Here is a 23,261-nt window from a genome sequence, read left to right on the forward strand (position 1 = left end):
AATATTCATCCTGGATTAATAAGCTGAGGCGAATTTGACCAATGGTCCTGATAAGATGCAATATTAAATTTAGACTGAATGTCTGTTCAACAGTCCAGATATGCAGCCACTGCTCTTATTTCACACTGATAAATGCAGCAGGTGTGAGAGGAAAATGTGACGCTGAACCTGTTGTTCCCAGTGCTCCCCACCTTAGCAGCTGAAAACAGATCTGCTGAAGACAAGTCAGAGATCAAATTTTCCATTACCATGTAGAACTAGAATGTGCAGGAGATTAATATCGATTACTATTCCCTCTGATACCAGCAGTTCAGTGACAATACACTAAATACACTCACCTCATTTTCTTCTCTACTGAAATGTCCCTCCTTTGTCAACATCCAACCGAGTCTTTCAACCTTTTCTTCAATCGCTTGTTTGAGTCTGTCCCTGTAGAATTTTGTCAGCTGGTACAGTCGATACTCGCCCCCCTCTGCCAGGAGGTCGGAGATTGTAAACTCTGGCTCTGTGAATATAAAAAGAGAATGTAGTCACAAACTCAAATATCGCTTGTCTCCACCGCTCTGGCCCTGCTCAACAAACCAGTCACGTCTTGAATCTCAGTGTTGACCTGCTTTCAGCTGAAAACACGTATCGCCCTTAAAACCGATCCATCAATGCGCTGGGCATGACGTTACCAGAAAGACCACATTCAGTAGTAACCTGTCTCTCCTACCGTCCCACCCACTCACTGATTTCAGTTTAAGATGGGCAATAAATGTTGGGACTGTCCATAATAGTCGCTTCCCAGAGATATACTCTCTCTATCCTGGCGGATACATTTCCCATAACTCAAATCCTGGAACTAATCACTTATCCAGATAGCTGCATTTCATGTTGTGGGGTAACGGGTGCCTCACTACACCACATACACCACACCAACACATTTCCCCTCTCTGAACAACCCTCCAACAAGGAATCACATTTACCTGCTTCCTGATTCAATCTGCAAACACATCACCCTCATATTTCACTCACCCGCTTCTTGTTTGGGAGTTGACAACTCCGTGTTCAGTGAGCTTCCGAGCTGACAGGCAGTCGCCTCGCTTGTGCCATTTCCAAGGTCCTGCTCGGTGTCTCTGACGTAACTGTCTACGGGCTGACTTTGCTCCTCCTCCGCTGCGGCTGTCACATTCCATTGTGACATTGCTCTCAATCTGACCCTGTTTTGGTACCTTGCTTCCCGCGTCCCGATGATCTTCCCTCGGTGAGTTGCCTAGTAAAAACCTCTTGACTACTTTTCGTACCCGCTTTAATTTCCCATCGGAAGTGAATGATGAATAGCAGGTTCGGAGTGATTTATACTCGAACAAGGTTTCACAATGGGTGTCTGCAATGAAGCCGAGACTCTGACTGACTAGATTTGGAGTGGGACTGTGCTGGTGAATGTGAACCACACTTCCTGCTAGGTGACCATCACGACAAACCAGTGTCTGGACACATCCACTCCCAGAAAAAGAAGTGTATAGACACAGTAATACTGTTATCGGAATACGCATTAGTTGAATGCCCTGATAACCAACGGTTATTAATGGAACGGCATCAGGTGATACCGGGAATTATCACTGGGATCATCAAGCATAAATAAACATAAATCACTTGGATCACAAACTGTCCAGTCACCTGTGTCACACACAGACACGCCATTGCATTACTCATGGTCCGATCCTGTAGGTAACACGTTCTCTGTTTGCTTTGTCACACACTGTCTTGTCCCCTGGGTCACAGACTGACCACTGCCTTGAGACGAACAATGTCCAGTCCCCTGGGTCACAGACTGACCATTGCCTTGAGACGAACAATGTCCAGTCCCCTGGGTCAAAGATTGACCATTGCCTTGTGATGAACAATGTCCATTCCCCTGGGTTACAGACTGACCATAACATTGAGCCCCTGAAGCCTGGTCCCCTGGGTCCCGTCCCGTCTCCTGGATGATGATCGTCATGGAACAACTATACAAGTCATTGGCAATTGAAGAGTCTTGCGTGCATTTCTAGTAGCTAAACTTAAAGACACGCTGAGAGAGCTTTACATACAGTTGCAATTGTTAATCTAGAGGATGGATGGTATTCAGCTCGAAAGAGTGAGGAGGAGATTGACAAGTACGTTACTGGATGGGGCTGTTTGTTTTTTTTGTGAATTAAAGCACTGGTTTTGTTATACCACGAGTTTGTGAGTTCAAGACCGACTGGAGCCTCAATATATTTTTTTTCGAATCTCATGTGGATAGGCTGGTGAAGAAAGCTTTTGGTATGTTGGCCTTTATAAATCCGAGCATTGAGTATGGGGGTTGGGATGTAATGGTAAAATTGCTCAAGTCATTGGTGAGGCCAAATTTGCAGTATTGTGTACAGTTCTGGTCACTGAATTATAGAAAAGAAGTCAACAAAATAGAGAGGCAGAGGATATTTACTAGAATGTTACCTGGGTTTCACCACCTAAGTTACAGGGAAAGTTTGAACAAGTTAGTTCTTTATTCTTTGGAGCTTAGAAGGTTGAGAGGGGACTTGATAGGGAATAATGAGGGGGATAGATCAAGTTGACGTGGATAGTATTTTTTATTGAGAATTGGAGAGATTCAAACAAGAGGACATGATTTGAGAGTTAAGGGTCAAACGGTTAAGTGTAGCACGAGGGGTATTTTCTTTACTCAGAGAGTGGTAGTTGTGTGGATTGAGCTTCCAGTAGAAGTGGTAAAGGCAGGTTCGGTATTGTCATTTAAAGTAAAAATTGACAGGTATATGGACAGGAAATGAATGGAGCGTTATAGGCTGAGTGCAGGTCAGTTTGGATAGGTGTGAGTAAGTGATCGGCACGGACTAGAAGGGCCGAGATGGCCTGCTTCCGTGCTGTAATTGTTATATGGTTATCTGGTTATATCACGGGAGCTTGAAGGGAAACCTTACACACGTACATAAAATAATCAGGGTGTAGACAGTGTTTTTCCCAGGGTAAGGGAGTCTGAGACCAGAGGGCAGAAATTTAAAATGGACCGAAGGTGGTATATACACTTTTTCACGTGGTAGGTGATGGGTATAAATTACCCATGCAGCCAGATGAGGTAGTAAAAACAAATAAAATTACAAAGTTGAGAAAAGATGTGGGCAGGAAAAAAGATAGAATAAGTCTGCAAGGGAAACATGGGAAAAGCTGCTGTGAAATCGGACAAGCTCAGAGACATTTAGAACAGCATTTAGTTGGGCAGCTGTGAAATCGGACAAGCTCGGAGACATTTAGAACAGCATTTATTTGGGCAGAAGGACCTGTTTCAAGGCTGTAATCTCTATTTTATTCCACCTGGAATCACAGAGCTGAGCACAATCACAATGCTTACAGGAGACAGAGACAATTGGTCACAGGTTATACCGGGTCTCCTATCAGAGATACTTGGAATTTAAATTCAAGTAGCAGATCATCTCATGAGGGACTATGAGACCTCAGGTTCCCCATTTGGTCACAGACCAGATATGGATTGGGGTATTAAAACAGTATCAGAATCAAATTTACTATCACCGGCATGTAACGTGAAATTTGCTAACTTAGCAACAGCAGTTCAATGCAATACATAATCTAGCAGGGAAAAGAAATATTAAAAAAATAAAAAAATATATAATAATAATAATAATAATAATAATAATAAGAAGAAGAAGAAGAAGAAGAAGAAGAAGAAGAAGAAGAAGAAGAAGAAGAAGAAGAAGAAGAAGACAAATAAACCAATTGCGTATATTGAGTAGATCTTTAAAATCATGCAAAAACAGAAAGACTCTATATCAAAAAAAAGTAAGCAAGTGTCCAAAGATGGGATGTCCATTTCGGAATCAGATGGCAGAAGGGACGAATCTGTTCCTGAATCGCTGAGTGTGTACCTTCAGGCTTCTGTATCTGCTTTCTGACGCTAACAGTGAGGAAAGGGCATGCCTGGGGTGCTGGAGGTCCTTAATAATTTGACGCTGCCTTTCTGAGACCCTGGTTCCCAAAGATGTCTTGGGAACTTTGTAGGCTAGTACCCAAGATGGAGCTGAGTAGATTTACAAATTTCTGCAGCTTCTTTCGGTCCTGTGCAGTAGCCCCTCCAAACCAGACAGTGATGCTCCGAAGCTGACCACAAGTCTATCTAAAATGAAGGGTCTCCTGATCCTCAGCCATTTCCAAGTCTGGCAAAGTTCTCGGCTCGGCTACAGAAAACAGAGTTTGGAAAATTCCCCTCATCTACTTTGTCAACAAGAGGGGTGTTGATAGCTGCCCTGCCGAATCCTGAAATGTTTTGTTATCACAGAATCTCTGAAATCCCGGAAATGCACTTATCACCTGTCTCTGAATTTTATAAATGAAAATTGGAGATGTCTTTCATCTCTAAACAGGCCCTGATGTACAACAAACCCTGAACCTGGACTTTTACGTAACAAACAACACCGCTGTCTCATTCCTGTATGTGTTTCACTCTCAACCTGCTGATTCAGGGTCTCCAGCTCCTTTCACTCAGGTGAAGCTTGGCCTGGTGAGCGGAGTCATTCGACCATTACTGGTGTCAGGTCCCTGCGCTGGAACTGGAACACAAAGCCGTTTTACCAGTGGGATCAATGTTTGATAAAACTTCTCTGCCCTGTTAGCGCCTGTGTAAGTTTCTTCATCTGAACTACTGTGCACCAACAGGGCAGAAGTTTAATTATAAAGATCCCGGTGATCATACCTGTAGCCATTCTTATTCTGACTGATGATTGTCGATTTTCGTCGTCTTGTTTACACTTTGATCGCGATGCACGACAGCTCCACCCGCTGGTGATGCCCTGAATTACACAAAACAAGCAGTGTGTCAGAGAGCAAATGTGCAAATGTGCAAATGTGACAGTATCTGCATCCTCTGCATCTGAGCAGCAGTTCGTTTAGGAACCAAACATTCCCTGTTAACATCACTTCCCACACCATGCCTGTACGTCTGTCCAGTGATATCTGGCTCATCCTACTGATGAAGTATGCCGACCACAGTGCCCACAGAGCTGGTCCCAATTTCCTGTGTTGAGCCCATTTCCCTCCTGGCCTCTTTATTCCATCTTCACATCCCAACTGCTTCTGGAATTATACAATTGTGCCTGCCTCATCCACTTCCTCTGGCAGGTCCCTGCACATAATCACCAGCCGCTGCATGAAACCGTTGCTGCTCATGTTGGTTTTGCAATCTATATACCACTCATCTGCCCATTTAGATCCCCTACAAGCTACGATATTCTTCACCGTGGGTACCATCTACTAATTTTGCGTCATCCACGAACTTACCAGTCAAGCCTTGTGCACCTGCATTCAATTCATTGCTATCAAATAACAAATATCAAATATTGCAACTTGTAGCTTTGCGGTACAACACTACTTACGCGCCTCCATTCTGAGGAGAAACCTTCATCCATCACTCTTTGCTTACTAATTTCAAGGCAATTTTTGAATCCATCTAACTTTCTCTCTCTGTACCGCATGGGACCTTGTCTTCCAGACCAAGCTGTCATGAGGCACCTTGTTAAAGGCTTTACTGGAGTTCAATGTACAACATCCACTCGCCCATCCTCACTGACAATCATCTTCAAAAACCTTAAAAAGTATTGTTGAACACAACTTTCCATGCACCATGCCATGGTGACTCCTACTCAGTCTCTGTCGACACAAATGTTGGTAGATATTCTGTGTGTGACTGGTCCGTACTGTGGAAAATTGTCTCGGGCACATCCCCTTCCATTTTCTCTACTCACCATCAAAAATCCAAAATGATAACCCGTAGTAAGGTTATGCTTCTCCAAATGCTCAAAATTCCTGTCCTCAAGTATCCGTTCCAAGGGTTTTCCAACCCCCGATGTAACACACACTGGTCTATAATCCCCTGGATTAAGCCCATTGTGTTTATTGAATTACAGAACAACATTTGACAGCCTCCAATCATGTGTTGCTACCCTTGTGGCCAGAGAGGATGCAATGACCATTATCAGTGCCCCGTAACCACCCCCCGTCACTTCCTGTAGTAACGTGGTGTTTATTGGCAGAATGAACAACATCTCTTTCTTAGCAGAATGACAATGTTATGCTATCGTCACCATCACTGTCCATCTCATTGGTAACACTAAAATAAAGCATTCGTTAAGCACCTCACCTGTCACCGTATCCTCCGGCACGTTTCCACCTTTGCTCCTGCGTAGTCCTACACTCAATCGATTCACCCTCCTCTTCTTCACCCACATGTAGAACGCCTTGGGCTTTCCTTCATCCTACTTCCCAAGGACTTCTCAAGTTCCCTTCGACTTCTAAATCACTTCTTAAGTTCCATCCAGGCGACCTTATAATTCTCTAGAGCCTTGCTTGAATGTTGCTTCCTAAACCTAAATAATGCTTCCTTCTTGCTTAAATGCTCTCATCTCTTGTGAACCACGGTTCGTTTATATAAACATTCTTTCACGGTGTCTGGAACAAATCTTCCCCGAACCGCATTCAAGTGTTCCTGAAACAAACTTCAGAGTTCCATTGTGCATTTCCCTTTGAAACTGTTTTTCCCAATTTACACTCCCAAGATGCTTCGAATACCATTGCAACTATTAAATACTGCCTCGTATCGTCCGCTACCATCCGTGTCCATGACCATGATAGAAGTTGAGGTGTTGTGGTCATTATCTCAAAAGTGTCACGCATCGTAATATCTGTCACCTGACCAGCATCATTGTCTCATACTAGATCGAGTATGGCAGCTCCTCCAGTTCGCCCAGCCACATACTATGTCAAGAATTCATCCAGGACACATAACGCATTCTGGCCCTTTGACACATTTTGGAACAAGGAGATGGAATCAACATCAGGAACGTTGAGGTCAACAATGACAACAACCTTGTTGCTTTTGCACCTTTCCCAAAACTGCCGAGTTATCTGCTCTCATTATCCCAGTGGCTTTCGGGAAGGCTGACAGAATGCTCCCAGATTGATAGCCTCCTTCCCGTTTCTGACTTTCACCTACGTTGATGTTCTCTGTTTATGTAGCTGTGATACCATTCCTAATTAGTAAAGACAATCCTCCATATGTATTCTGAAACAACTAAAAACTGAAGCATCAAACACCAATCCTACCCTTATAACAGTCAGGTCTGTGTAATGGTGATAATATGCACCATCCATGTTCTAAGTTACTCTTATTCTTAATACTTATTGTATGGAATTAAACACGTTTCCAGCTGACTACATGATGTCCTGTCCACATCCGACCTTTCCACCAGTCTCTGTGAACTTTGCATCTACCTTTATATCAACTCTTCTATTACCTGACCAAACGCTCTGTTTCCCAACCCGCAACCACTGAGTTTAATCCGACCTCGGCAGCTCCAGCAGTCCTGGCTGCAGGGACATTTATTCATCCCAAGTACAGATATAACCCATGCCTTTGGTACAGGGCCAAATGGGAACATAACTTCATTATAAAACCTAAATATGCTTAATCACAGGTTCGTACGTTCTGACAATTTATTAGTAGAAAAGCACTTGATGGCGACAGGGTATACAAATGTAAATTATTGTTTGGCATTTGCTAGTTAAGACTGAAATATGGTGCTGGGACATTTGGCTTCAAGAGGGTTTGCTCTTAGCAGAGGCTTGCTCGACGATATACTCGAGGGCAAGTGTATCATTGCAGCTTGCAATAGACAGAGGAGTCAATGACATGTTGCTGCAGTTCACGGTAATTCCACATTTCCGCAATCAACAGAACAGGAAAAAAACTGGCCTCTTATAAAGGGAGGAAATTCTCAACGCATTTTCAGATTAATGTGACGTAACACAGGCAAGCAAATAAACAAGCAGAACTGATAAGAGTTTGAAATGAGCAAACAATATGAGGGAATGTGCGTGGCTTCACAGAGTAATTAGCAAATCTGCAGTGAGTGCAGCTGGGTCTGACAGACGCATATTGGTATTCCTAGGCTGATTCAGTCCCACTCCAGCTATTTCCTACCTTCCTTGGTACAAAAATGTAATACCAAAAGGACCGGTGTTCGGGTAAATAAGACTCTCCAATCTTTCCCCTGACTGAATCAATGGAAACGCCAAGTCAGATGGGTTCTCTCCATTTGGTGCTCTCCGTCTTCGGGCTGGTTCATTGTTGCTGTTCCCTCGTCTTCAGTTGTGATTTTCTTCCAGTCGTGGGCTTTTCCTCCAATAAATCTCGCAGGTCAGGTCAACCTTTAACCAGAGAGATAATGAAGCATGTTACTCATACAAAGTAGAACAGAGGATTAAGCTTATTGGAACTTAATCTTGAACTCATATATAATGATGCGAGTGAAGAAATCTGTAACTGCCCCTCGACTTTACAAAACCTGACATGGGATACAAAGAAACACACATAAAATTGCTGCAGGAACTCATCAGATCAGGCAGCATCTGTATGTCGACTCTACTCTCTTCCACAGATGCTGCCTGGCCTGCTGATTTCCTCCAGCATTTTGTGTGTGTTGCTTGGTAGCATCTGAAGATCTTCCTTTGTCTGTGATGGGATAAAAAGAAGTCATCACTCAGTCATGGTATAAGATAAAAAATCATTATGCATAGAGGCAGAATTAGGTGACTCGGTCATTCTAGTCTGCTGCATAATCAATCATGGATGATTTTTTCCCAACACCGTATTCTTGCTTCCCTACTATAGCACGCAACGTATTTAGCAATGCATAACATGAATGTACCCAACGACACCCTCCACCACCCTCTGTGGCATCAAATTCCACAGATCAACCAACATTTGGCTAAAGTAATTGCTCTCATCTCAGTTTTAAAGTGAAGCTTCTTTATTCTGAGATTCTTTATTCGCAGATCCCAGACTCTCCGTCTAATCCAGACACCCTCTCTATTCTCACTGCAACCAAACTTCTTGTCATTCAGTCGGTGTAAATAATCACCCCTGTCTTAACCCGCCAACCATTTGAACTCCACTGAACACAGGCCCAGGGCCATCAAATGCTCCACATGCATAATGCTTATCATTCCTCGGATTATTCTCTGAACCTTGTTATCAACAACAATACTGAATGCATTTTCAGGGGAGAAAACAGGACAATTGGGACCAGGATAATGTACTGGGAAAAGCGGTGGTTTCTTCGCTTTTCTATCAACTGTCACAAAACGAGCGCTGGTGCGCTGATCCATTGGCAGGAGATTTAAAATGTTCCAGGGTGAATGTAATAAAGAGAAACGGGAATCACTAGAAACGCTCAGCAGGTAAGGAGCAGCTGCGGGGAGAGGGAAAAAGTTACCGATTCGGTTTCCTGACCATTCGTCAGAATGGTTTCAAACGTCATCCATTTCTTCTGTGTAAAATCTCGGGTTGTTCTCCACGAAGCGGTCGGGATTGAGGGAAGATCTGATAGAGGTTTATAAGATTGTGAAAGACATTGATAGAATAGGCAGGGAGTATCTTTTCGCTGTTTTTGAAATGTCTAATACCAGAGGACATGCAATGAACGTGTGAGGGAGTAGATGCAATGGAAATGTGAGGGTAAGTTGTTTTACTCAGAGAGGTGTGGATGCCTGGAATGCGCTGTCTGTTATGGTGGTGGAAGCAAATACATCGGAGGCTTTTAAGAGATGTTTAGATAGGCACGTGGGTGTGAGGAAGATTGAGCGGATATGGACATTGTGTAGGTAGGAGTCATTAGATTTTTTGAGGGGCGGGGGGTGATTTACTTTTCAGCTTGTCTGGCACACCACTGTGGCCGAAGGGCCTGTTCCTGTGATGTACTGTTCTATGTTCTGTTCCATCTTCAGCATCTCGAGTTTCTCTTTGACTCCCGCCTCGCACATCTTTTCCACATCTCAAGGTGGGTGTTCCCACGTTTCACACTGAGAGAAGCCGCTTCCAATATCCAGCCCCCGGAGACGTCTGCTTCGTTGCGGAAGGAGGGACATCCAGCCGCTTCTGTAAAAGCACCAACGTAGACCGAAGCCCAAACACTGACAGTCCCATATTCCTGGAAACCACATCCCAAGATTGTATCTGAAGCACCAACTCTCCCAGAGCTCTTTGCTGCCGGTAATATGCGGCAGCGTCTCAGCTAATCCCAATTCAAAAACTTACCCTCCCACACCAACCCGTGACAGAACTGGAGCCTGTTGATCCTTGTTCTGGACGGGGATCAGCCGGGAAACATGGGCATTGGGTCACGAAGAGGGTGCTGATACATTTCAACTTGTCTCCACTGTTACTCTGAGCACACTTGTTCATTACTTTTTTTATTGTTGAGTGCGCTGTAGCCCGGGTCAATTAGCAGCCACTTTCCCATTACGTAACAGGAACAAAATGTTGTAAATATAAATTTCAAAATAATAAGTATAGGAGATATTTTTGTTCTTTTCATGCACAAAACACTGACAGCCTGCAAGATGTTTGACACAGTGAACAAAATTGCATAAATGCAATCTCTACAATCATTAGTTCTTTCTTCATTCCAACACAGACATCATCCATCCCGCCCAGTGAAAGCTCAAAGCATCCTCGTATCAACCGCGGCTGCTGAGGCCCCTGTCTCTCCGCTGAGAGTCAGTAACATGTTCAACACTCTCTGCAGCTCCAGCGAGCTGTTGCCCTGGTGACAGAGGAGGTGGCTCGCAAAGATAACCGAGAGGGGAAATAACAAACTCAGTGTGACATTACGGCAAAGATGAACTGAACATTCAACCATTTTGTGATGGTGATCCTAAAATTCCACTGGTTGTTTTTACCCTGACGAGGGGCATTCAGCAAATCTCATGGTGGTTCCGGCTCTACAGAACTCTCGGCACTGCAGACGCTGGTCCAAAATAAAAACACATTGTTGGATACCATCTGTCGGCAACAAATGTCGAATATGTGTCGAACGATCAAATTAAATTCACAGAGCCCTCAGAGCGCAGACACGGGACTATTAGCCCATCCAGTCCGTGTCATGTTCGCCCCCTGCACCTAGACCATAGCCCTCCAAACCTCCCTCATCCATGTAACTACCCAGCCATCTCTCAAATACTACAATTGAACCTTCATCTCTTACTTCCCCCTCAGAACCCCTTTAAATGTGTCACATTCTCAATTAAGTTCACTATCTTACCCAACATGAGGGGAAAATGCATACCTGCATTCACCCTTTTTATACCATCATCGATTTCTATGTTTCTAGCGGGGGTTTGGAACCTCGGGCCCATGGACCCTTTCTTTAATTGTAGGGGAAAATGGCGTAGAAAAGTTGGAACCCTGCTCGGATACCCCCTCATTCCCCTGTATTCCAGGTAATCAAGCCCTAACCTGTTCAAACTATCACTATAATTATTTCCTGAAACACCAGCAATGTCCGTGTAATTTTCCCTGCACACTTCCACTCTCATCGATATCTTTCCTCCAAGTTCGGACAACAGCTGCACACAATTCTGCATATTTTGGAATCACTGTGACTTTTACAACTTTAGCGTTAATATCCCGTCACTTCTTCCTAATGGTCAATAAGCCCAAAAATCTCTTTACAAATCTGGTATTACCAGGAACGCAACTTTCAATCCTCAAAGGAATTGTGGATCTGTAACATCCACGCCAGGACAAGCAGTCTCAAAACGGTTATTTTCCACAGGCAGTAAGCCTGATCAACACCTCTGCTCAGTAACCACACCCTCCACACCCCACCCACTACAAGGTTAACATTCCCTGACAGTTCTATACACTCCTGTGCCTAATGTCACTTTATAGACAGATAATCAACGTCGCAGACCAGACGATTGTGCAATATTGGAAAGGAAGAATGGCTGAATCAAAAATGCAATGAAGTAGAAGGTCATATTAACAACAGCAAATAAATGCACAGGAAAATTAAGGAAGTTACAGCAATTTAGAAAACCTCCTCTACAGGATGCACAGCATCAGCAGACGGATCCATCCTAACAGACCCAGATAAAGTATGTGAGAGTTGAATTCAGTATATAGATCAGATTTTTGAAGATAATAGAGGGGAACTCCATAAAATAAACATCATAATCCTGGCCCACCTATTACCAAAGAAGAAAGAACTAAAACAATGAAAGGCATGAAGCATGGTAAAGTCTCTGGACCTAATGGAATTTCAGTGGAAATGATACAAGCCCCAGAAGATCTGGGAGTAGATATTTATTTTGAAGAGTTTAATGGCATTTATGAGTCTGCTGTATTGCCTGACGATCTCTTGAAATCAGTATTTATAACTCTGCCTAAAATTCCTGGAACTATTGACTGCGAAGATTATAGAACAATCAGTCTGATGAGTCACATAATAAAGATTTTGTTGATAATTGTTCTGAGTCGAATTAAAAACAAGTTAAGGCCAGAAACTTCTGAACTGCAATATGGGCTTAAGGAGGATAGAGGAACCAGGAACGCAACTTTCATACTACGAACGCTTTCAGAAAGGGCAATTGATGTCAAAATGATGTATATTTATTTTTTATTGATTTCACTAAAGCATTCGACAAAGTGTAACATGAAAAACTATTTCAAATTCTCACTTAACTAAACATTGACGGAAGGGCCCAGTAAATTATTCAAAATTTATATTGGAATCAAACAGTGGCTGTAAAAATTGTTGATAATATAAGCAGTTGGACTAATATTCAAAGGGGAGTTAGAGATGCGTTGCCTCACCGGAATTATTTAATATCTATGCTGAAATGATTCTCAGAGAAATGGAAGACCTAGATGGGATAAAAATTGGAGATGTTTACATCAACAATATAAGATATGCAGATGATTCCACCCTAATAGCAATTGCTGTAGAATGCTTACAAATCCTCCTAGACAAATTAGTACAAACAAGTGCAGATTTTGGTCTAACCATCAACGGTAAAAAAACACATATATGGAAAAATAAAATGGGCAGGATACTCCCAACTACCAATTGTCCATTGGTAACCAAGAGATTGAAGAAAAGATCGGCTTTAATTACCTTGGTAGCTTTATATCACAAGATGCTAGAAGTAAAGTAGAAATAAAAAGAAGAATTGCCATTGCCAAAACCAACTTCCAAAAAATGAATAAAAACACAAAATGCTGCCAGAACTCAGCAGGCCAGAAAGCATCTATGGCCCGAAATGTCGTCACTACCTCCTCCTATAGATGCTGTCTGGCCTGCTGAGTTCTGCCAGCAATTTGTGTTTTTATTTATTTCCAGCATCTGCAGATTCACTCGTGTTTCCAAAAAATGAAACCCATTTTTCCCAACAGACACATTTCTATGACAACAAGGCTTAGGCTACTGAAATGTTACATCTGGTCAATATTGCTGTATGTTTCCGAAACATGGACTATAACACCTGAACTCCAAAGAAACTGAGAAGCAACAGAAATGTGTTTTTTAGAAGAATGCCGAAAATATCATACAGAGATAGGGTAACTAATGAGACGGTACTCCAACGTGCACATACAAAAAGTTCTTTAATGAGAACATTAAATGAGAGGAAACTTAAATTCCTACACCATGTCATCACAAAGGGAGAAATAGAATGCCTTACGTTGCCAGGCCGTATGCCTGGGAAACGGGGAAGAGGAAGACAAAGAAGAAAATATATGGACACTGTGAAAGAACTAACGAGATATCATTGACTCTGTGAGGAGTCATTGGATCTGGAGACCCATGATCGCCCAAGTGTGTAACGCGCAAGGCACATGCAGAAAGAGTATCAATGTCAGTCTCATATGTCCAGACACTCCAGTGATTAACGTCACTTTATGGAAATACAATCAATCGTTTTAAAATATCATACTTTATGTATTGTGTTTTGTTTATTATTGTGGTCTCTTTCATTATTTTTTTTCTGTCTTGCTTTGGATCTAGATTAAGAAGTATTATGTTCTCTTTTACACGTGTACTGGAATGACATCAAACACTTCTGAATCTTGATTCCTGGGGAAAATACCACATCCAACCTCATTATTTATATTCCATCTTGATTTCATCGACTCCTACAATGTCACCCTCATTCTCATCTGGACTAAAGACCCAGCTCGGCCAAATGCTTCCTATGACTCGGCCCTGTAGTCCAGGCAACATCTTCAGCAATCTCTTCTGCACCCTCTCCAGCTTGATAATATATTTACTACAGTAGGGTGAACACAATTGTACAGAATACTCTGTGTAGCGACACTAACAATATAATGCCCATAATCCAGAACTCAATGCCCTAACTGATGAAAGCCAGCATGACTAAAGCCTTCTTTTTCAACCTCTATACTTGCACGTCCACTTTCAGTGACTGTACTCTTGTACTCCCAGATCGCTCTGTTCCACAACATTTGGTGCCCTGCCATTCACTAGAAAATGCTGGGAATTCAATGCATCAGACTGAAAGGAAAAAAGGTGGAAAACCCAGTTCCAGAACTCAGACTGTCCAAGATGCTGCCGATCTGCTGAGCGTCTCCAGTATTTTCTCCTCCTTACTTTAAATTTCCTGCAACTGTAGTATTTTCCCCCTCTTCATTTCAATGCACAGATAGTAACTGATGGTCACCCTAAACTGTAAATGCCACCCCACACCAAACAATTTGCTAGTTCTCAGTTCATTCCGACCCTAGTGTATTACATTCCACACAGTCAATGCTCACAGCATCCTTTCCTCCCACTATCACTCTGTTACATTTGCTCCCGAGGCCACTGTCTCTATGCTGAGAGGCGGTGACCACAGAGCGATAAAAAGAGCAACACCTCTTGCAGCTCTGACAGGCTGTTACCCTGGAAACGGAGGAAATGGCTCACCCAAAATAACTGAAAAAGGAAATAAGAAACTTAACATCAGATGCTATGAACTCCATAATGTCAAAGATTAATACTGCAGTCATTTTGTAACGGTGAAACTAAAATTGAAATGGCTGCTTTTACCCTGCCACGTGCTGTGTTCAATTAAACCTCTGGTAGTCCTGCCCATATATAAATATCCTGGAAAAGATGCAAAACAAAATTTCACAATGAAGACAAGGTTTTAAAGAGAGATTGCTGAAATATGTCATTGCGGCTTTGGGATACAGACTGGACAGAGGTTGAACAAGGTGGTTGATATATATCACTGAGGTGGTGGGATACAGACTGGACAGAGGTTGAACAAGATGGTTGATATATATCTTTGAGGTGGTGGGATACAGGCTGGACAGAGGATGAACAAGATGGTTGATATATATTATTGAGGTGGTGGGATACAGACTGGACAGAGGTTGAACAAGATGGTTGATATATATCATTGAGGTGGTGGGATACAGGCTGGACAGAGGATGAACAAGATGGTTGATATATATTATTGAGGTGGTGGGATACAGGCTGGACAGAGGTTGAACAAGTTGGTTAATATATATCACTGAGGTGGTGGGATACAGACTGGACAGAGTTTGAACCAAGTGGGCAGGGGATGAGCAGATGGAGCCTGATGAGATAAGGGGATCGAGGGCGATCTCTGAAGCTCCTCCTGCATTACACAGATCCTGAGATGATAGAAAATAGATAGTAGATAACAGATTGCAATATAACAAACCAGAACTAACAATAAGAACGTTGGTATATGCCCTTTTCCACACTACACACTTTATCAATGCACCACAGAAAGTATCCCATCCCGATAATTCACATCTTCATACGGCTACTGCTCTTCCTTTAACTGAATGAAATAGCGGAGAACTGTGGACACAGCTGAGCACATCATAGAAACCAACCTCCCCTCCATGGTCTCTGTCTATACTTCCCACTGCCTCAGTAAAGCAAACAACATAATGAAAGATCCCCACAACCCTGAACATTCTCACTTCTCACCCTCCCATCGGGGCGAAGATAAAACAAAACAGAAACATGCCACCGGGCTCAATGACGGTGTCCATTCTGCTGTTAGAAGCGAACAGCGTGATGAGTGGACTCCTGACCTCACAGTCTAAATCGATGTGACCTTGCACCACATATCTACCTGCACTGCACTTTCTCTGTAACCAGAATGATTTTTTTTTACCTCAATGTACTGCTGCAATGTATTGATCTATGTGGAGTATACCGGAGACACGATTTTCACTCTACCTCTGTACATGGAAAACAAAATAAAGATTCCCCATTTCAATCGTGTGGGAATCTGTCTGAAGTTCACCAGGTACATCTTAATGGATGGATTCAGTCTCGGCATCTCCACCTCATCCCGCTCCTGGGACCAGAACACCAGGGGGCTGAGCGGCGGCTCATCTCAGGCGGTTCGATGTGTAGGTCCCATAACCCGGACCGACCACGACAGGTTTTGTCCAGGAAGTGGGACGAGGCCGCCAGTTCGAGGAAGTTACCGGGACTCTCTACCCAACAATAGGTTCCCCACTCGTGTTCAGTACTCACCGATAGGAAATTGTCGGTCGCGTTCACCCCGAGTGACCGGCCTCAATACTGAACGACGAGAACTTGATCAATTTGTCCCACAGAAAGCGATGGGTCCTCCAGCTCCCCGTCGACGATCCGCTTCAACAGAGAACGGAAAGAAAACACCCGCCCATACGGAGTCTGTGAGAGCGGGGGCGGGGCCTGGGAAGCCTAAACAGCAAATGCTGCAGATCTGAGTTTGAAATGGGAGTGAGGACTTGGGTCACGTGACGGGTGGGGGGGTCTCCCACCTGAACCGGTGACTCTGCTCCTCGCCCCTCACACACTGCCCGACCCATCCGCCGCATTTTACACGTTATTTCATATTTATACCAGCTACATTTTAATTTTGCCCTCGTACCTTTGATCTCGGAGTTACGGGTTCGATTCCCATCCCGATCCGATTCGCAAGTCAGACGCGAAAAGGTTTCATTCAAATCACTTCTGTTCTGATAAATAATAATATTATTCACATTCCTCCAGCCTCACTGGACGGGATCACTGAAACATCATGTGAGAAACAGCAGGAGGAGGCCATTCAGCCCCTCAAACCATCAACAAGATGGCGACTACTCTCCCATCTCAGTCACATGTTTCTGTCCGATCCTCATTTCCTCGATCCCTTCCGTCTCCACACATCTGCCAGCCTCTGTTTTATGTGAAGACGATCATTGAGACTTCATCGTCCTCCTGGAATAAGTCTGGTGAATCTAAACCATACACTCTATAACCTTTTTGTTAATCTTTCATGGAATTAAATTCCACTTCTGCAGCCCCTTCTTGCCCACCACTCATCTCCCACCATTTGTCACTATTTTCACGCCCCTACCTCCCCTTCATCTGGATCCACCTCTCACTCCCCATCTATTGCCCCATCCCCACCCCTCTCCTCTTTACTCTGACTATTTCCCGTCCACTCTCAGTCCAGAGGGAGGGTACCTTCACAGATGCTGCCCTACCCACTGAGTTCCTCCGGCAGTTTGTTCTTTGGTCTGTATAACCCGTGTTAGCATGGGGAGCAGGATTTTACACCATTTTCAAGGTACAATCTCAACAAAGCCCACATAATTGTTACCGTATTTATCACACTTAAACAGTAGAAAGCTTGCAAATGCTGGAAATCCAAAGCAACACACACAAAATGCTGGAGGAACTCAGCACAACAGGCATTATCCATGGAGAAGAGTAAACAGTCCACATTTTGGACCACGAGCCTTTATCATTACTGAGGGGTGGGGGTGGAGAAGTGATCTGAATATGAAGGTCGGGGAAGGGAAAGAGGCGAACTGGAAGCTGATAGGTGAAGTCAAGTCATGAGCAGGTCAAGGGCTGGAGATGAAAGAATCAGAGCGTCGTCAATAGGATAAAGGGAAAGAGGGGACCCAAGGGAAAGTAATAGGCTGGTGAGCGGTAATGAAAGTTCAGAGTGGGGAATAGAGTGGGGAATTTGTTTAGTGGAAGGAGAATTCTATATCCATACAATCATATTGGAGGGTACCCAGATGGAATATAAGGTGTTGCTCCTCCACCCTGAGGACGGTCTCATCTTGGCACAAGAGGAGGCCATTGATCGAGAGGTCGGAATGGGAATCAGAATTGAAATGTTTGGCCACTGCGGAGTCCCCCTTGCGGCAGATGATACAAAGATGCTCGACATAACGGTCTCCCAATTTATGGCGGGTCTCACCAATGTAAAGGAGGGGGCATCGGGAGCACGGGACACAATAAATGACCTCAGTAGATTCGCAGTGAAGTGTTACCTCACCTGGAAGGACGGTTCTGTGTCTGAATGGAGGTGAGGGAGGAGGTGTACGGGTAGGTGTAGCCCTTAGGACGTATGCAGGGATAAGTATCTGGAGGAAGATTCGTGAAGAGGGATGAATGAACAAGGGGATTCTGGAGGGAGTGATCCCTGTTTGTGACATCCTAAACAGATTTACATGAATGCAATTCCTACATTCATTATTTATCTCTCTATTGCAACATCAACATCATATATTCCATACAGTGAATGCTCAACACATCCGGGACTCCACACCAGTTCCTGAGGCCACTGAGGGGCAGTGACCAGAGAGTGATAAATATGTTCAACACTCTGCAGCTCTGGTGGGCTGTTACCCTGGTGATGGAGGAAGTGGCTCAGCAGAACTAACTGAAAATAGGAAATAAGGAACAACCTCGCATACTTTGAGTTTTATTGTGACAAAGATGAATAATGTGCTCTCAGTCATTTGATAATTGGGAAACTAAAATTCTAATGGCTGTTTTAACCCTGTCTCGAGGTGCCTCCATTAAATCTGTTAGTAGTTTCATCTCTACAGAACTTACAGCAGTACCGAAGCTGTTCCAAACTCAAAACACATTGTCTGATGCGGCCTGTCTGTTCCAAATGAGAACTATAGGATATTTACAAAGGATATCACACAAGGCATTGTGGTGATAACCATTAAAGGTCTTTATTTGTTCAATTAAGTAGTTAAAATGCCATTATATTCTTGTGTCTGCAATTAACCTATAACTACGATTAACACTTGGCATTGATACAGGTGATATTCAGATCCTGGTACTGGACAGAAGTATAGAAGATAATGTCCCCATATACATCTGAATACATCGAGATTGTGATCACAGATACTAGACTCCCCTCCTGTTTAAAACATCTTGTCCTATCACTCTATCCAGTACTCAGGATTTCATTGACATTTCTGTTCCCAGAGTCACCACCCCTCCTTTAGAACAGGCACAGAGACACAAAATACCCTTCATACATAAAACTTTTCATTCCATAACCACTCTTGTGAAATTTGTAAACAACAACTGTAATAAGCACATTTCCACGAATTGGTGGCAGGATAATTTATTGAGAGGAACTGTGCTTTCCTTACTGCCCTGTTAACTTTCACAAGATATCTCCAGGTGTTCAATGTGCCTATCTATGCATGGAGCCGAAAGAGATGGGACAGATTTTAAACAAATTCTGTGTGCCTGTGTTTACTTGGGAGACAGGAAGAGACTGTAGAAATGACGAAAGCCGGACAAGTCGTGGATTGTGCGTGGATTACACAACAGGTGCTTGCTGTCTTGAGGTAAATTAGGATGGATAAATCCCCATGAATAGGGTAGAGGCTGCAGGAGCCCTGCCGGACACGGATGTTGCTGGTATTTCAGGAGTAGAGTTACAGGGGTCGGTTGACCAGGTTAGAAATTGATTCCCTGAAACACAGAAGAATGAGGGGAGATACTAGCAGGGGTCCCAAACTTTTTATTTGTCATGGACCCCTACCATTAACTGGAGGGTTTGTGGGCCCCAGGTTGGGAACCCCGGCTAGAGGTAAAGACAACTATGATGGTAGAATTAGGGTGAATGCAGGTAGGGTTTTGCCCCTCATGTTCAGTGTGGTCATGGGTTTGGGGCAAAAAGTGAAATATTAGGAACTGTCTCACTCAGAGGGCGACACGAATGCGGATGCAGGTTTCAAATGCAAATATGAGAAGTTTGTATGGGTGCATGGATGAGGGAGGTGTTCAGGGATATGGTCTGGGTGCATGTGGATGGGTCCAGGCAGAGGAAGGCACAGTATATAAGGGCCGAAAGCCCTGTTTCGGTGCTGTGAGATGGCGAATTTAAATTGAATGTCCTACACAAGTCTATTTACCAGGAGATTAAATCATTCCAACTTAATGTTCGAAAATGCTGCAAGCTCAAGGAACACTCTCCAGATAAAGAATATCAGTGGAGAGGAACAAAGTTAATGCTCCAACCCGCTCTGTCGGAATGGCTTCAAACATTTTCTGACCTGATTTCAAATCAAATCAACTTGAATGTTTCTTTAATTTCCAGCTGCTCACAGGCAGACGACAGTGAGTGGGAATTTCCAAACACGCAGAGAATACTGAACCCAGGGTAGATAAACAACAACGCAAACACTGAACAGTTCGTTCCAGACACTCACTCGTTCTGTGTCTTGAGATTACCTCTCAGGTCTCTCTGTGCCATTGCTCCATTGTATCTGTGCCCTTCGGCTTCGGACCCTCCAACCCTGGGGAACAATCCTTGGTGTATTTGACTGGACATCAAAGGCAATACAGACTACGTTAGGAAAAAAAGCTTTGACTGTACCAGTGATCGCACCTCCCCCGCCCCCAGTGCTTCGAGGCACCCAACACAAACGGGCCACGAAAGCTACCCGCTCCTACGTTTGAATAGATTGCAATAGGTACACTTAATATCAAAGAAGTGTACACAATATACATCCTGAAATTATCTTTCTTTGCAAACATCCATGAAAACAGAGGAGTGCCCTGAAGAATGAATGTCAGTTATATGTTAGAACCCCAAATCCCACCCCAAGCTCCCCCTCCCATGTATAAGCAGCAGTAAAACAACAACCGCTTCCCCCCCCGAGCAAAAAAAGCATCGGCAACCCCCATCGAACAATCAAGCGCGCAGCAAAGCATCAATAAAGACAGAGACTTGCAGAACCCCAAAGACTACTCGTTCACCTGATCATTCGAAATACCACAGTGTGTGTGTATGTCTCTCACCCTCTCTCTCTCACCCTCGCTCCCACACTCACTTCTCCTCTCTTCCCCTCTCTCCGCCTCTCTCCCTTTCTCTCTCTCCCTCTCTCTCTCTCTCGCACCCTCTCTCTTCCTCTCTCTCACCTCTGCCTCACTCTGACTCTCTCTCTCCCTCCCTCCTTCTCTCGCTCTCCATCCCCCTCTCTCCGTCCCACTCTCTTTCTCCCCCTCTCTCTCCCACCTCTCCCCCCTCCAAATAGGGGAAAAAAGGTGTCATAATTTCACAGGTGAGCAGCCACTCTCTGTAACAACAATGAAAGGACTCTGCCGAGATCCAACCCCTGCGAGGCTGCCGGGGCAGAAACATCCCAGGCCGAGTGCTCCGGCAGTGTGGGCACCAGCTCACTGATGACTTCACGGCCATCGTCAACACTTCACTCATCCAGGCTTCACATCGGCCAGCATCATCCCTGCAACAAAGAACTATACACCTTCAGAATGAAACGACTACCGCCGGGTGGAACTGCCGCCAATCATCACAAAGAGGGTGAAACGGCTGGTAGTGACACATATCAATAACTCCAACCCTGCCACACTGGTTCCTCAGCAATATTCATACTGACCGAAATGCTCTGCGGCAAATTCCAACTCTACAATCTAAATAGCCCCCTGTGCAACTGGGTGTTAGACGACTGAACCAACCGGCTTCAGAAAGTCAGGATGTACAACCGCTCCTCACTCCCAGTCATCCTCAACACGGGCTGTGTGCTGAGCCCATTGCTGTACACTCTGTTCACACATGACCGCACAGCCAAACACCCGGGGAATCACATTGTCAAGTTCGCCAGCGTCACGACAGTTGTGGGGTCCATCACATAACAATGAGATGACATAGAGAGAAGGGCTCAAGGCCGGGTACACGTCAACCCACAAACTCACCCCACCACACCCTCACTACCACGAGTTTAACATTTCCTGGCACTCACCATGTGTACAGGCACTGCTTTTCCTAGCGTCACTTTATGGACATATCACCAATGTTTTAAGCTATGATGTGTTCTATAATTCCGATATTTTTCTCTTCGTGATTTTTGTTCCTGCATGAGATCCACAGCAGCAATGATTTATGTTCCCCTTTACAGCAGTTCACTGGATTGACATTAAACAATCCTGAGTCTTGAACCCTGGGGAGAATACCACGACCACCCACATTACCTGTGCACCCTCATGAATTTATAAACTCCGACAACGTTACTCCCATTCTCCTGTGGAATAAAGATGCAGCTCAGCCAACCTCTTCCTATCACTCGGCCGTCTGGTACAGGCAGCATCTTAACCAAACTCTTCTGCGCCCTGATAATGGCTTTCCTACGATAGTATGGGAAAAATACTTATGTAATTTTCTGTGTAGTCTTACCAACAATTTATATATCTACAATATAATGTCCATAATCGAGAACTCAATGCCCTAACTGATGAAGGCCAGCATGATTAAAGCCTTCTTTTCCACCCTCTATACTTGCCCGTCCACTTTCAGTGAACTGTACTCTCGTACTCCCAGATCGCTCTGTTCCACAACACTCCATGACCTCCCATTCACTATACCAGTCCCACCCTGGTTTGACTGCCAAAAATCACCATCTATCACTTGTCTGAGTTGAAACCATTTGCCATTTCTCAGCCTATCTCTATAACTGACTGAAGGGCCCCTTGAAATTATTTGTAACCTGTTGCAATATGAAAAACACACTTGCTAACAGTGCCAGGCACATTCATGTCAAATCAATGGCATGAATAATGAATTACAGAGGCCCCAATACTGACACACACTTCCCACTCGTCACAGGCATCCATTCGCTAAATCCAATTTCAGTCATCACCCTCTGCTTCCTGTCATTGAACCCGATGTGAGTCCACCTCGCAAGGTCCCCGCGAATCCCACGTGATCGAACCTTCCAGATGAGCTGGCACGCAGGATCTTGTTAGAGGCTTTACCAAAGTCCATGTAGACAAAATCTCTGCCCTACGTCATCTATCTCCATCGTTACCTTTTCGGACCTCTCCAGGATATATGTGAGGTATGATGTCCCACTGGGAATTGCGGTCGGTGATTTCCCCATAACCACTGTCTAACCACCCGAGACCTCAGCTTCACAGCAGATTGAGGAAATTCCAATCCGTGCTGTAGAATTACCAGCCTGGATTGAAGTCCATATACTGTGAGTTGCATGTTCTTAGAGACTCCATCCCTACATTATAACCCAGTCACAGTTGCTTTGTTGTCGGCGATTTGCCGTTGTGTTCCTGCCATTTTCGATTCACAAGCTA

The 23,261-nt window shown here is 44.1% G+C and overlaps 1 protein-coding gene across 5 annotated transcripts in view; it reads right to left on the bottom strand.

Moving 5' to 3' along the window:
* Positions 1–23,261, bottom strand: part of LOC132389686 (NACHT, LRR and PYD domains-containing protein 3-like) — a 184,229-nt gene that overhangs the window by 13,154 nt on the left and 147,814 nt on the right. The window contains exons 1-4 of one of the 5 annotated variants that reach the window (XM_059962238.1): positions 8,012–8,235; positions 6,173–6,828; positions 4,730–4,826; positions 339–505 (exon numbers count right to left, since the gene is read on the bottom strand). The exons of 1 other annotated variant lie outside the window; for it this stretch is intronic. In XM_059962238.1, the coding sequence (XP_059818221.1) occupies positions 339–505; positions 4,730–4,739 (177 nt within the window). In that variant the 5' untranslated portion in view covers positions 4,740–4,826; positions 6,173–6,828; positions 8,012–8,235. Of the gene's footprint in view, positions 1–338; positions 506–1,017; positions 2,866–4,729; positions 4,827–6,172; positions 6,829–8,011; positions 8,236–23,261 lie in introns of those variants that run through there. 3 more of the 5 variants (XM_059962240.1, XM_059962239.1, XM_059962237.1) reach the window with 3 other exon arrangements.

This window comes from Hypanus sabinus, unplaced genomic scaffold (assembly GCF_030144855.1).
Source record: "Hypanus sabinus isolate sHypSab1 unplaced genomic scaffold, sHypSab1.hap1 scaffold_625, whole genome shotgun sequence".
Lineage (NCBI taxonomy): Eukaryota > Metazoa > Chordata > Chondrichthyes > Myliobatiformes > Dasyatidae > Hypanus > Hypanus sabinus.